Source organism: Azolla caroliniana, unplaced genomic scaffold (assembly GCF_043228905.1).
Source record: "Azolla caroliniana isolate FFs.n. ecotype wild unplaced genomic scaffold, voAzoCaro1.0.p SCAF_3, whole genome shotgun sequence".
Taxonomy (NCBI): domain Eukaryota; kingdom Viridiplantae; phylum Streptophyta; class Polypodiopsida; order Salviniales; family Salviniaceae; genus Azolla; species Azolla caroliniana.
Genome location: NW_028230438.1, coordinates 1483633 through 1498034, shown reverse-complemented (window position 1 = coordinate 1498034; position 14402 = coordinate 1483633). Strand labels below are relative to the sequence as shown.

Genomic DNA, 14402 nt, shown 5'->3' with positions numbered 1-14402 from the left:
TTGATGATATGTTTGGCAATGAAGGAATTCCATAGTTATGCTCTTCTTCATCATTACCTGTAAATACCATCAAGTCTCGAGGGTTTCTGTGTTAGATCTTTAGGGTAGTTTTGGAATATGAGGTCGAAATCATGATGAAAATTTGATGTCTAATCAATTAAAATTAGGGTTTTATTGTTTAGAACCCCTATTTGAATTAGATTTTATTAATTTATTAATTATTATTTGAATTAAGGTTTCCTGTTGTAACCCTAATCGAACGCAATATCAATTAGATTTATTTTCTTAATCCTTATTGAACTCTATTTCAGTTAGGATTTTTTACTTTAACCCTCAACGAAGGAGTAGTGGCCGCACTATAATGGCTGCAGCCTATTCTGAGGAAAAATATGTAAAACATTCTGTGGTATATATAGCATATGCTCTGTAAAAATCAGAAACAAACTCAATCGATCAAATCTTTTGCTTTGATTGAAGAAGGATCGATGAGAAGTAAAAGTAAAAAATAAACTTCTGTGCTTTGATTTCATGGAAATGAAACCTCAAATTTCATAATGTACAATACATAGGTCATCCTGCAAGAAGAGTTCCATATAATCTGTATAATATTATATGATAAGAGACATTCAAATGATTAGATCAGATACACAATTGTAGGAAATTTGAGAACAGTGCAGTAAGTAATCAGAATCATGGGATGCGAGGCTCAAGGAGGATCGGAAGCCCCTTCACAGGTAATGGCATGGGGTCCACCACAATGGCTTCGTTAGGGTCCTTGAGGGTCCATGAGAATCGAGTGACCAAGCGATGGAGGATCATCAGAATCTCCATGCGTGCGAACTCGTTGCCCGGACACATCCTCGGGCCCCCGCCGAACGGGACGAATGTGAAAGGAGCCGGGCCTGCTCCTTCGAAGCGCGATGGATCAAACTTGTGGGGATCGGGAAAATACTTAGGGTTTCTATGAGTCGAGTAGGGAGACCACATTATCTGTGTGCAGAAAAATGCATGGATCAAATGTTTTTTGTGTGGATCTCAGAGAAATAAGAGCTCTAACAATTATGATTTTGGGGGGAAGTACATACAGAGTTTTGTTTCACCAATCCATGATTTTGTGTGAGATCTATTTGGATTTGATTTGGGGACAGCAGAGAGACATACCTTCCAGGATTTCGGGATCCTAAACCCATCGAAGCTCATATCGTGAGTTGCGACTCTGAATGATGCCGGCGATGGTGGTGTTAGCCTCATCGATTCTTGAGCGACTCTCCATGAAAGCTTCATCTTCTGTATATCTCCCCAAATCAAAAGCTCATGGGGAGCCTTGCTTGCCACAATCTCCTTGTTTTCTGAGCACACCAAAAACAAGGGATGATAATAAAAAAAGGTCTTCAAAGCACATACATATATATAATTAACATGATTTTACATCATCATCAAAGAGGCATCTACATGTAAACCTCATCCATTATATCAGGATTAGATGCAAAGATATTTTCATCCAATGATGAGATAAAGCCGGGATACAAACCTCGGTAAACCTGATACATTATGTCGGGATTAGACGCAAGATATTTGCAGGTCATGGTGACGACAATAGCACTGGTATCATGGCCTGCAAAGAGCAACAGGAGGATGTTGTCCTTGATCTCCTCATCAGAAAATGGTTCTCCATGCTCATCTGTATACGCGAGAAAGCCGGAGAAGATGTCCTGATGGTCAGTGACATAGCCAGCGGCCATATCTCTCCTTCTCTTGTCGATCCATACCTGCAAACGCTTTCTTATCGCATCCGCGGCTGCGAGGGCTTTATTATAGCCCGTTCCGGGAATGTTGATCGGAAGCTCAACCATGCCTTTCACCATGATCATGAAGTCAAGAAGCAGCAATTCTTGATCTTTCCCATCCTGTAGGCCAATGAAAACCTCGCAGGCGATCGAGAATATGACCTTCTTCATCAGGGGGAAGAGAAGGACCTCAGATTTGCCTTCAAGATGCTCCCTAATGAACCCGAGGAAGATGAGATCGACATGGCTCATGTATCTTTGCAGGGATTCGGGCCGCAGGAACATCATGAGGGCATTCCGTATGCGAGTGGCCGGAGGCCCTGCAACCGCAACAAGAGATTTGGGGCCGATAAGTGTGGCCACGGTATATGGCCATGAGGTGTGGCTGTTAGAGAAGGCTGCCTTGTTACCTGAGGGGCTAGCCAGGACTACTGTAGGGCAAGTCAGTATGTTTGTCTTGAATGTCTCTCCGTAGGCCGAGATGCGGTCCTCGATGAATTTCCATGGAATTCCTTCCTTGTGTGTTCTGCTTAACTCTAGGGTTTCGCCGAAGAATGGAAGGAAGAAACGACCTGGAGGTAAAGGCAGCAGCAGCTTCTTTTCTTGCTGGTTCACATCCTTCTTCTTGTTTGAAGGTCTCCATAGATGATGTACAGCTGCTATGAAGAGTAGTAGAGGCAGAGCAAGCCCAAGGATGAGCTCTACAGTGATGGTCATGGAGGTGAAGAATTCCATAGCCAAGATTCACCAAGGTCAATTCTTCTTTTCTTTTCTTTCTCCACTTGTCATCATAATAACCATCACCATCACCATCACCATCCACCACCACCACCATGATCATGATCATCATCCATCATTCATCATTTATTATCATGAACATCCTCATCCTCATCGTCGTTATCATCTATGTATAGCAATGGGCGCGGTTCGGTTTCGGTTTCTTGGCCTTCAAACCAAACCAAACCAAACCATTTATTTATATTAAAAACCAAACCAAACTGTTTAAATTTTATGATGCCAATTAAACTGAACCGTAAAAATTTAGAATGAAACCAAATCAGTTTATCATAAATAAAAAAACCAAACCAAACCGATAAACCGATAAACCTTCAAAACTTTTAAACCTTTAAACCAAACCACATAAGCCAAAACCGCTAAACCATGAAATTCAAAACCAAACCGAACCTAAACCGCTAAACCATGAAATTCAAAACCAAACTGAACCGAAACCAAACCGTATCATAATATTTGAAACCAAACTAAACGGTTTATTTATCTTTGAATCAATAAACCGTTATGCCATGGGTTAACGGTTCGGTTCGGTTTGAGCCGAAACCGTGCCCATTGCTAATCATCTAGAGAAGATTCATCAAAAAGCTTTACATGCAAGGTGTGAAAACATGCCAATTGTCTTTATGGAGAAAGATTCCTAAAAAAAGCTTCAGAACCAATTCTCTCTCTCTCTCTCTCTCTCTCTCTCTCTATGTGTAAATAATGGCTTTTGTTACAAAAGAAAAAGTACACCACCATGATTAACTTACTACAAAGTATAGAACCCTCGTATGGACATATGGAGCTATATACTACTACTACTACTACTACTACTACTACTACTACTACAAACTCAATACCACCCTACACACCAATTCAAATGGCGAATATGATGACCCCAAAATGAGGAATCGAAAATCCACGGTGGTTTTCTTAAAAACTCGTGAAAAACTTTAATTGAGTGGTGAGTGAATCCAAAAATTAATGGGAAATGATCTAATATAATTGACCCTTTGGTAGGCATTACATACATTCGATCCAACCTACTCCAAATATCCTTTTATTGAGCCGATTGAGAGGTATAATCAGGTTCATCTCACTTTAGTCATTTCAATACATCTCGTAACATGACTTAGTCTCAAAGTCTTCCCATTCTTGAGCCTCTGGTCCATCCATAATAGAGCGGATAGATGTTGATTGATCTGTATCATAACAAACATTAAAATCTCCCATCAAGAAACCTGGTCGACCATTATCAAGCATCAAGTTTAGAGATCTCCATAACAACTTTTGTTCTTGTGAAACATTCGATGCATACACCAATTAAGCAAAGAACTTGCCCTTCATAACATATCTTAACCACAATAAATCTTCCAAATTCATCTGAAACAATTCATTTTGGATAAAATTTATCTCTTATAAACATGACAATCCCAGAATAATCCCATGAACATTGTTAGCATAACATAGTGTATAACCCTTAGAATAACTAATTAATCTAGCATTACGATGATCTTTATGCTCTACTACACATAAAACATCCCACTGCTCACTTAATACAATCCTCAAAACCTCATGCATTATAAATCTAGAACACAATCCCCTCACATTCTGTTGGGAAATTGGTCCCTCCGGATGGAATCCGGTTATAAATGAAGAGATCTGGTGAGAACCGGAAGAGATCCAGAAACTAGATCGGATGCACCCAATGAGAACAGGAAGAGAAGACATATTTGTAAATATGTTTTTTGAGTAAGCCTATTGAGGCTATATTTGTAAATAGCCCTAAGTTCATATATGTATAAATATGACTTAGGGCAATCACTTTATAGGTGGTGTAGTTGTTATATTGTGGTATGTGCACTTTCTGTTGTAATTGTCGTCTGACGAAGATCGCGAGCATGAGGTCGTTGCCTCTGTGTCTCCACTTTGTATTTCCTCTCATATAGTGATAGTTGGAGTTTGAGGGCACCTGTGGTTTTTCCCTATTAGGGTTTTCCACGTAAACATCATGTGTTATCTCCGTGTGAGTCTGTTTGTTTTTCTTCCATTCGCTGTTTAAGTCTCAATTGTGGCTGGGTGCTATTTTTCTTACAAATTGGTATCAGAGCGAACAACACAGGAAATGGAAGAATCGTTCGGCATCATGTTCAAGCTAACCGACTCTAACTACTTAGTGTGGAAGTCGAAGATGAGGGATATGCTGGTGGTTAAAGATCTTTGGTTGCCGGTTCAGTTCGGGGACAAGAGACCGGATAAGATAGACGCCATAGTGTGGGAGGTGATGCACATGAAGACGACGACATACATCCGGTGTTTCATCGACATTAGCTTGTACAACAACTTCAATGAACAGAGCAAGGATCATGAACCCTGGGAGAAGATCGACATCATGTTCTAGAACAAGAATGTTGTTAATCGGGTTTCGGTATTCTGGAAGCTAGTGAGGCTCCAGTACCAAGACGGCTCTAGTATGGCGGAGCACACGAATGCCTTCCAGGGGCTAATACACAAGGCAACCTCGTTGGAAGTACCTCTCGCCGATGAGGTACTCGCAGTGATCCTGCTTAGTTCCCTCCCGGATAGCTGGGAGACGTTAGTTGTCACGTTGGGCAACGCCGGGCCAGAAGGAAAGCAGTTGTCCCTAGCAAGGGTAAAATCAAGCTTGCTAGATGAAGAAGCTCATCGGAAGGACCGAGAGTCCAGAACCGATCCGAAGGCCTTGGTCACGGAAGATGACCACAACCGGGGAAGAGGCCAGTATCGGAGTCCCCAAAACCGGGACAAATTGGGGACGAGGTCGAAGTCAAGGGGGAGGCCTACTTGCTTCTATTGTGGGAAGCCGGGGCACTTCTAGAATAACTGTCGGCATTTTCAGAAAGAGAAAGGAACCGATAGTACCGATTCGAAGAAGAGTTCGGATCAAAACCGTTCGGACCAGAGAGGACTGGATCGGAAAGGAACGTCGACAATCGCAATAAGTGAAGAGGAACTAATGCTCATTACCAAGGAGAATGAGTTAAACCTTGTTAGTGACGAGACAACTTGGGTTGTCGATTCCGGAGCGTCGTTCCACCTGACATAGGATCGGAAATGCTTCTCATCCTACATAGTCAGTGATAATGGTTGTGTCCGTATGGGGAATGAAGGTACATGCCGAATTATCGGCATAGGAGATGTGTTGTTGACGACATCAACCGGATGCAAGTTGCTACTGAAGGATGTCCAACACGTTCCGGAGGTTCGACTGAACCTGATATCAGCCAGTCGGCTAGATGATGAAGGCTACACGGGTAGGATCTGGAACGGAGTTATGAAGTTCAGCAAAGGGAGCCTAATAGTAGCTCGAGCCCGGAAGGTCAACACACTATAGTTGAGGCATGCCCGGATATGCCGGGAAGAAGTGAATGTTGCATCTGACACTGCTTGTGAGCTATGACACAAGAGATTGTGTCACATGAGCTAGAAGGGGATGAAAAGACTTGCTGAAGACAATCTCATTCTGGTGAAGGACGTGCAACTTAAGAAGTGCACCGATCGTCTTTCCGGCAAGCAAAACCGAACCTCCTTCCGGTCAAGACCACTGATGAGACGGAATACACCACTGGAGTTGGTGCATATTGATGTGTGTCAAGTGGACACGAAGTCACATGTTGGATCGCAGTACTTCGTGACGTTCATAGACGACCACAACCGGAAGTTGTGGTTCTCACCGTTGAAGACGAAGGATCAGGTGCTATCCGTCTTCAAGGAGCACCACGCGAGAGTGGATAGAGAAAGTGGTTAGAAACTGAAGGCAGTTCGAGCGGACAATGGAGGGGAATACCGGGGACAATTCGAGGTGTAGTACCGGTCAAAGGGAATCCGTCTTTACTTTACCGTTGTCGTGAAGAAAACCGTCCACAAGCGGAATCGGTGCACCGGAGCGTAGGAACCGGCCCTTCATGCACGTACGCCTTGTGTTGTACATAGGAGAGAATTAGGGACATGGGAGATCCTAGGTAGGTAGATTCGGTAGGTAGGAAGTTAATAGGAAACGACTCCTTCCTTGCCTATAAAAGGAGGGAGACGAGGAGGGGAATGGGGGATCGCGGAGAGTCGAGGACGAAGTGCTGTCGGTTTGCGTGCGAAGGCTTCTCTCTCTCTCTGGTTCGCAAACTCCACAACTTCCTTCTGTGCAGGTTTCGGGAGGCTCGCGCTGCTCTGAGGAATGCCCGAGTGCTTCCGGCAGCACCTCCAACCTACTCCTTCCTTTCTGTGCGTTTACGAACAGGTATCGGCATCTGTTCGCCGGCCTGTTCGGTTGTAACCGACCTCGTGTTTTGTTGTCTGTCTTTATTAATACATACATACATTCGTGTCTCTCTGTGTCGCTGTCCCACTCGCGTCTTTGTGTCGAAGGGCCGTGTCCCTGTGAATCTACTCTCGCACGTAGTGGGTCTCTTCTCCTTTCTCTCTTGCTCTTCGGTACAGGACCCCCAAGGTCCCGCCTCATTCCACGCATCCGCGAGGAATACCTCGACATTATTGGTGAACCCGACGTGAAGGAGGCGGCAGAAGAGCAGAAGATGAAAGGGTCGGATCTTGCAGAGGCCATGGCTTCGGCCTTGGATCGGATATTGAGCGCACGCGAGGGCTCCGGCGCCCTCGACAGAGCCATTGAAGCGGTCATCGATACGATCGGCCGGTTCAGCGGAAAGGATGCCACGAAGTATTTGGCATCCTACGGGGCAGAAATGCTGATGCGGGACATTCCGGAAGAGAGGCGTCTTTCCGGGTTTCCTCGAGTGGCGATGCCGAGCATCCATGCGGAGGTGCTCAAGGTGCGGGCGGAGAGCCGTACCTGGGAGGAGTTTGAAGGCCGACTCCTGGAAAAATACGGGCTGGACGACGCGCTCCGACTTTCGAAACGAGACTTCATGGAATGGTTGGAGTCCCCCGGCAAGGGAAGAAACGCGTCGACACTGCTCCGGGAGTTCGAAGAACGCTTTGCGCGCCTTTCGGCGCTTGACCGAACCGTTCTGGATATGAGCCGGGTCCTACTGTTCGTTAAGTCGGTGGACGAGCGGGACCGGGATCAAGTCGGCTCCTTGTTGGAAACCGAAGACGGGCTGACGACCGACTGGGCTGCGGTTAAGAGGGTCTGTGGCCGTTTCGACAAACGGCGAGAATGGGCTGATAACGGGGCGGCCGGTGCGGGGTCTGTCACAGCAAGGAGGCTTGAACCGGCACTGCAAGGGCGAAGGGAAGAAACCCGGGAATGGCTCGAAACCGGTCCAGCTGCGACCGGCATGGTCAGTGGCTTGTCCGGAGGAGCAGCGCTGGAGGAGTTGACGCGGGCGATAAAGGATCTCCAGATCGCCCAGACTCGAAGGGAAGGCGGCGAACCGGCTCGTGACCGACGGCCGGCAGCAGGGAACAGGTGCATGTGGTGCGACGAGGTCGCCACATCCGGAAGGACTGCGGCGATTTCGCAGAAGCGTTGAGGAATCGGGTGGTGTACCTGTGGGAAGGCCGGGTGCACGCCGGCGACACCAGAAGGGCCCTAAACCGAAGCGACGGACGAGGAGGTATGAAGAGACTGATGGAAGAGGCAGCGGCCCAACACGTGGAGGCCATCCACTACTCGGCGTCGGACGGCATTCGGGTCGGGGGCAGCGAGGCCCGAAAGGAGGGCAAAGACGGATTCTGGTCGGCAATGCTGGAAGGTCTTGCCGGCGCACGGCTAAGGAAAGACGAAATGGACCGCGCTGAGAGACGGGTCTGGGAAATAACCGGGTGGAGCGATCCGGTGGAGGAGAAGACGGGCTTCGTAGAAGCGGCCTGCCGGAACTACGAGGCTCTAGTAGAAGACAAGCGAGTGGGGAAAGCCGGAGCGGCCGGGCCCTCATAACGGTACGAGACCCGATTCGGGCAACGACGGAACGATGCCGGTGGGTCCGGCTCGCAAGATAACCCCAGGAAGGGCGGATACCGACTGGGGACGGAAATAGAAAGGACTATGGACCTACGAAAGGTCCTAGAAGAACGGATCCTTGACAGCAAAGTGGAGCTGTCATTGCGGGAGGTGCAAGGGATCGCCAAGAAGGAGTTCCACGACTCCATTGTGGACCTAGTGAAACGGAAGAGGCTGTCGACGGAGACGGAACTGGAAAGACCGGTGGAGGTGCGGACGACGCACATCGACGACATGGTGATGGAAGACGAGTGGGTGGAGAGCCACTATTCGAGGCCACACTGGGCCCGAGCGACCACGGAGACCCCGGTAAAGATCGGAGATGTTCAGGAACCGGTGGTGGCATTGGTGGACCACGGTTCAGAAATTAACCTAATGTCCATGGACTTCTATAAGAAGGGAAAGTGGCCGATCAACACCAGGCACGGGTGGAAGATACGGGCAGCGACGCGCGCCACCGAGGAACTGCACGGGGCCTGCCCGAATGTGCGAGTAAAGATCGGCGACGTCGAGATTGACCAGCACTTCTTTGTACAGGAGACGTCCTCGCATCCGGTCATATTAGGGGAACCATACATCACGACGGCGAGAATGGAGACCAAGGTGCTAGACAACGGTTCGGCCTACGCGAGGGTCAAAAGCCAGGACGGGCGCCATTCGGTCCAATTTCTGACGGTGCGACCGAACCACGAGCGAAACCGCGAATCCCTCGGTGGCGAGAACCGGGAGGATTTTTAGAGAGGGCTGCCAAGGCGTGGGGCCGAGACAGTCCGGACACTTGGGAAAGACCCCACGACTGTACGATAGGTAGGAGATTTTGCTTCTCCGACAACGGAGGGTGTATGATAGTCGGCATCGTTGGCCGAGAAAAGACAAGGGCGGAAGTGCGACTTCGAGCGTGCGGAGTTCTCGGCCCGGACGAGGAAATCAGCGGGGCCGTGGAGGCGGTCTCCTTCGACGACACCTTGGGGATGCTGAGGAAGGTTGCCGGAGAAGACCTTAACGAGGACCGGACGATACCGGTATGTTCCGAAGAGATGTACGAAGTCATCGCGAACTTCAGTCGGGGGCTCGGGTCGGATCGGACGGCCCGAGTTAGCACGAAGTACAAGACTGTGGACCGGAAGGTAAGGCCCGTCGCGGCACCCTTACCGAAGGGCAGCGAGTCCCGAATCAGAGGGGTTGCGTCGGACCCCAGTTTACGAGATCCGGCCTACATAGGACACACCTTCACCGACGGGACGCTCCGAGAGCTCAAGATCGGTGGGGGCGGGTTCCTACTACCGATGGAGGAAGATCGGTTTCGTAGAATGCTCGGAAGGCACGGGAAAGCCTTCGCATTCTCACAGGAAGAGATCGGGTGCGTAGACCCGACGATCGTGGAGCCGATGGTGATATTCACAGTACCGCATGTGTCATGGAATCTCAAGCCGATTCCGGTACCGAGAGCTCACATCCCGAAGTTGATGAAGCTATTGAAGCAGAAAGTAGATATGGGCATTCTCGAACCGTCAAGTGCGCCATACTCGAACCGATGGTTTACCGTACCAAAGAAAAACGGAACGATGCGCTTCATTCAAGACCTACAGCCGGTCAACAGAGTGACCATTCGGAACGCAGGAATCGGACCGACCATAGACAAGTTCGCGGAGGCCTTCGTCGGAAGGTCGATTTACTCGTATGGTGATCTATACTCGGGGTACGACCAGTTCCAATTGGCCGTGGAGAGCAGAGACATTACGACGATGCGAACTCCCCTCGGCCTAGTGCGAATGTGTACCCTGCCGCAAGGAGGGACCAACTCGGTGGCCCACATGGTGAATGCAATGAACAAGGTACTGAGGGATTGCATCCCGGACATCACCATGCCGTTTCTAGACGACATCCCTATCAAAGGGTGCCCGGTGGAAGAGAAGGACGCAACACTCGGATCGGACGGATGCCGGCGATTCGTGGCAGCACACATCGACGACTGCGAGAAGGTGCTACAAAGGCTAGAGAATGCGAGGCTCACCTTCTCCGGGGAGAAATCGGCCTTCGGGCAATCAGAAATCTTGGTGGTCGGACACCTATGTGGACCATATGGCCGGAAGCCGTCTCCGGCAAAGGTAGAAGCCATCTCCGCGATGAAGGCCGGCTACAGCTCGGTTATGGAAGTTCGGAGGTTCCTGGGGGCATGCGCATTCTACCACATATGGATCCCACATTACGCCCACGTTGCGGAGCCGCTATACGGGTTGCTGAAGAAAGGGCGAAGATTCGAGTGGCGAGACGAGCACACGGAGTCGGTCCGGAAGCTGAAGGAAGCTCTTGCGGCGGCACCGGCGCTTCGAAAGGCTGTCTACGAGAAGGATACCCCGGTATACATAACGGTGGATACGAGCCCGACCGGGATTGGATGGGTCGTCAACCAAGAAGACGAGGACGGCACCCGGTTCCCGATCCGATTCGGTGCTAAGGTCCTCAGTGAGCGACAGCGAGGGTACGCCCAGGTTAAACGCGAACTTTGGCGTATCGTTTCGGCAGTAAAGGCCGACAAAGACTACCTGATCGGGTCGGAAGTGATTATCGAGACGGATTGCCTTCCAATTCTCGGCATGGTTTCCGGATGCGCGACGCCGGACCTGGCGATGCTCAGGTGGATAGCGTACATCAAGTCCCTGGACCCGGAAATACGGCACATTTCCGGAAAGGACAACGCCATGGCCGACATGCTTTCGAGGGCGAGGTTTGATGACGGCGGCATGGTTTCGAAGGACGAAGAAGTCGGCGTGGACTTCTTCGATGCAGCGTACGTGACGACCGATGGGACGAGCACTCCGGCACTTAACGACTTTGACGAGAGCAAGTACGACGGCGAGTGGCTCCAGATCGGTGGATTTTTGAGGACAATGACGCCGGATGCGTCGTGGACGAGGGACAAGGCCAACCGGATCCGGAAGAAAGCATACCGATTCTTCCTCCGGGACGGACACTTATGGAAGCACCCAAAGAAGAGGAACGGCGTCCCGCTCCGGGTGGTGGCAATGAATGAAGAACAGGAGGAGCTGCTGACGGCCTACCACGACAGCCCTTGGGCTGGACACCGTGGAACGTGGGCCACGTTTGAGAAGATAAAGGGGAAGTACTGGTGGCTGGGACTGTACTGGGACGTGCATCGGTTCGTGACAACTTGCGAGAGCTGTCAGATGCACTCCGTAGTCCGACACCGGGACGAGCTTCACCCTACGTACCCTCCGACCATCCACTTCAAATGGATGGTAGACCTGGTGACGATGCCGATGGGAGTAGGACAGATGCGGTATCTGGTCCTGGCTCGGGAATATCTGACGAACCAGGTGGAAGGCCGAGCCCTTCAGAACAAAACGACTGTAGTCGTATGTCGGTTCCTGATTGAGGACGTGATATGCCGGTACGGGTGCGTCGGGAAGATCGTGGCTGATCGCGGGGAGTTGGACGCCGAAGAGGCCGAGGAGCTGTTCGACCGACTAGGAGTCAAGCTCTCGCTTACCACTGCATACAATCCAGAGGCGAATGGGAAGGTGGAGCGTGGACACGGACCGATCGTCAAGGCGTTAGTTCGGGCATGCGGAGGGCAAGTCGGGAACTGGCCACGGCTGCTGCCCTACGCGTTGTGGGCTGACCGAACTACACACAGTTCGGTAACCGGATTCATGCCGGCAGAGCTCATGTTTGGGCAGAAGCCGATCATGCCGATGGAACGTACGATCTCCTCATGGGCAACCGTGGACTGGAGAGACGAGATGAGCCGGGAAGAACTGTTGACGGCGCGCATACGATAGCTCGAGTGAAGACCGGAGGACGTGGAGCAGGCTGCGGAAAAGCTTCGGGTGGCCGGGACGAGGAACAAAGCCTAGTTCGACCGGACGCACCGGCTCCGACCGAAGAAGATCGAGGAAGGCGACTGGGTGCTAGTCTACGACAGCAGCCTCGACAACCAGCACCAAGCGACACGGAAGTTCGCAAGAAGGTGGTTCGGGCCTCGACAAAGCGCCAACGACAACGGGACATACCATCTGGCAGAACTCGACGGCACGAGAATGGCGATACCGGTAGCTGGGAAGCGGAACAAAGCGTTCAAGAAGCGTCACGACGACGAGCCGGATCCGGTTGACCTGAACCGCGACGACGAACGATCCGAAACCGAGGAAGAACCGACGAGCGGAGAATGAAGGCTGGACCGGTTTTCTCCGTCCCAACACAATTTGGCGCATGCCGGTGGATGCGCGGTTAGGTGGGGGCGGATGTCGTGAAGAAAACCGTCCACAAGCGGAATCGGTGCACCGGAGCGTAGGAACCGGCCCTTCATGCACGTATGCCTTGTGTTGTACATAGGAGAGAATTAGGGACATGGGAGATCCTAGGTAGGTAGATTCGGTAGGTAGGAAGTTAATAGGAAACGGCTCCTTCCTTGCCTATAAAAGGAGGGAGACGAGGAGGGGAATAGGGGATCACGGAGAATCGAGGACGAAGTGCTGTCGGTTTGCGTGCGAAGGCTTCTCTCTCTCTCTGGTTCGCAAACTCCACAGCTTCCTTCTGTGCAGGTTTCGGGAGGCTCGCGCTGCTCTGAGGAATGCCCGAGTGCTTCCGGCAGCACCTCCAACCTACTCCTTCCTTTCTGTGCGTTTATGAACAGGTATCGACATCTGTTCGCCGGCCTGTTCGGTTGTAACCGACCTCGTGTTTTGTTGTCTGTCTTTATTAATACATACATACATTCGTGTCTCTCTGTGTCGCTGTCCCACTCGCGTCTTTGTGTCGAAGGGCCGTGTCCCTGTGAATCTACTCTCGCACGTAGTGGGTCTCTTCTCCTTTCTCTCTTGCTCTTCGGTACAGGACCCCCGAGGTCCCGCCTCATTCCACGCATCCGCGAGGAATACCTCGACACCGTGCTGAAGACGCCGGAACTAAACTGGTTGGCCGAAAGGATGAACCAGACCATAATGCAGAGAGTCCAAAGCATGCTTGCACATGCCAAGTTACCCAAGACGTTTTGGGTTGAGGCGATGATGACGGCGACCTATGTGATAAATAGATCACCCTCAGCACTTTTGGAAGGAGACTCACCTCAGAAAGTATGGACCGGTAAAGATGTATCTTACCAGCATCTGAAGGTGTTCGGGTGTCTTGCATATGTGCATGTTGCAAAGGACAAGAGAGCAAAGTTGGATCGTCTAGGCCCTGCATATTCCTTGGATACAACGATGATGAGTTCAATTACTGGGTATGGGATCTGGTTGACAAGAAAGTGTTCCAAAGTTGGGACATAGTCTTCATGAAAGACATGACCATTGCCGACTGGGAGTCGGAGAAGAAGATGATGAACTCCAGATCATCCAATGAAAACAGGTTTGAGGACACAAGGACTTACCCGGTTGACAACCGGATGTTAGCTGATAACTGGATGACACTCGACGAACCGGCCGGATACGAACAAGAAACCTAAAAGACCGAAGAAGAAGAAGAAGAAGGAGATACCGGAACCGAAAAAGATCCTAAATCAGATTCAGATGAGGAACAAACGGAGGAACCGGTAGTCAAAAACCAAGGACGGAGATATCCTCTCCGAGAGAGAAGAGCCCCCAGGAGATTTCTGGATGTAGAGCATGTGTTGCTAACCGATGAGGGGGAGCCAGAAAGCTTCGAAGAAGCAAAGAGAGACACCCATATCCTGAAGTGGTTGAGTGCCACGCACGATGAGATGGATTCCCTGCATGAGAACCACACATATGAGCTGACGGAGTTGCCTAAAGGGAAGAGAGCACTCCGGAACAAGTGGGTGTACAAGCTGAAACCGGGAGATGCCGGAAACCCGCCGAGATACAAAGCCCGAATTGTAGTGAAGGGTTTCCAGCAGAAAAAAGGAG

General features: G+C 50.3%; 2 protein-coding genes across 2 annotated transcripts in view; both read right to left on the bottom strand.

The window, feature by feature from the left end:
- The window catches only part of LOC147865781 (cytochrome P450 716B1-like), a 95011-nt gene that overhangs the window by 7185 nt on the left and 73424 nt on the right, over nucleotides 1–14402 (bottom strand). The window lies entirely within an intron of this gene.
- Nucleotides 500–2577, bottom strand: LOC147865787 (cytochrome P450 716B1-like). Its single transcript, XM_087316131.1, has 3 exons — nucleotides 1532–2577; nucleotides 1162–1349; nucleotides 500–990 (listed from the first exon to the last, which is right to left on the bottom strand). The coding sequence occupies exons 1-3, from the start codon at nucleotides 2520–2522 to the stop codon at nucleotides 691–693; spliced, it is 1479 nt and encodes a 492-aa protein (XP_087172257.1). The 5' UTR covers nucleotides 2523–2577; the 3' UTR covers nucleotides 500–690.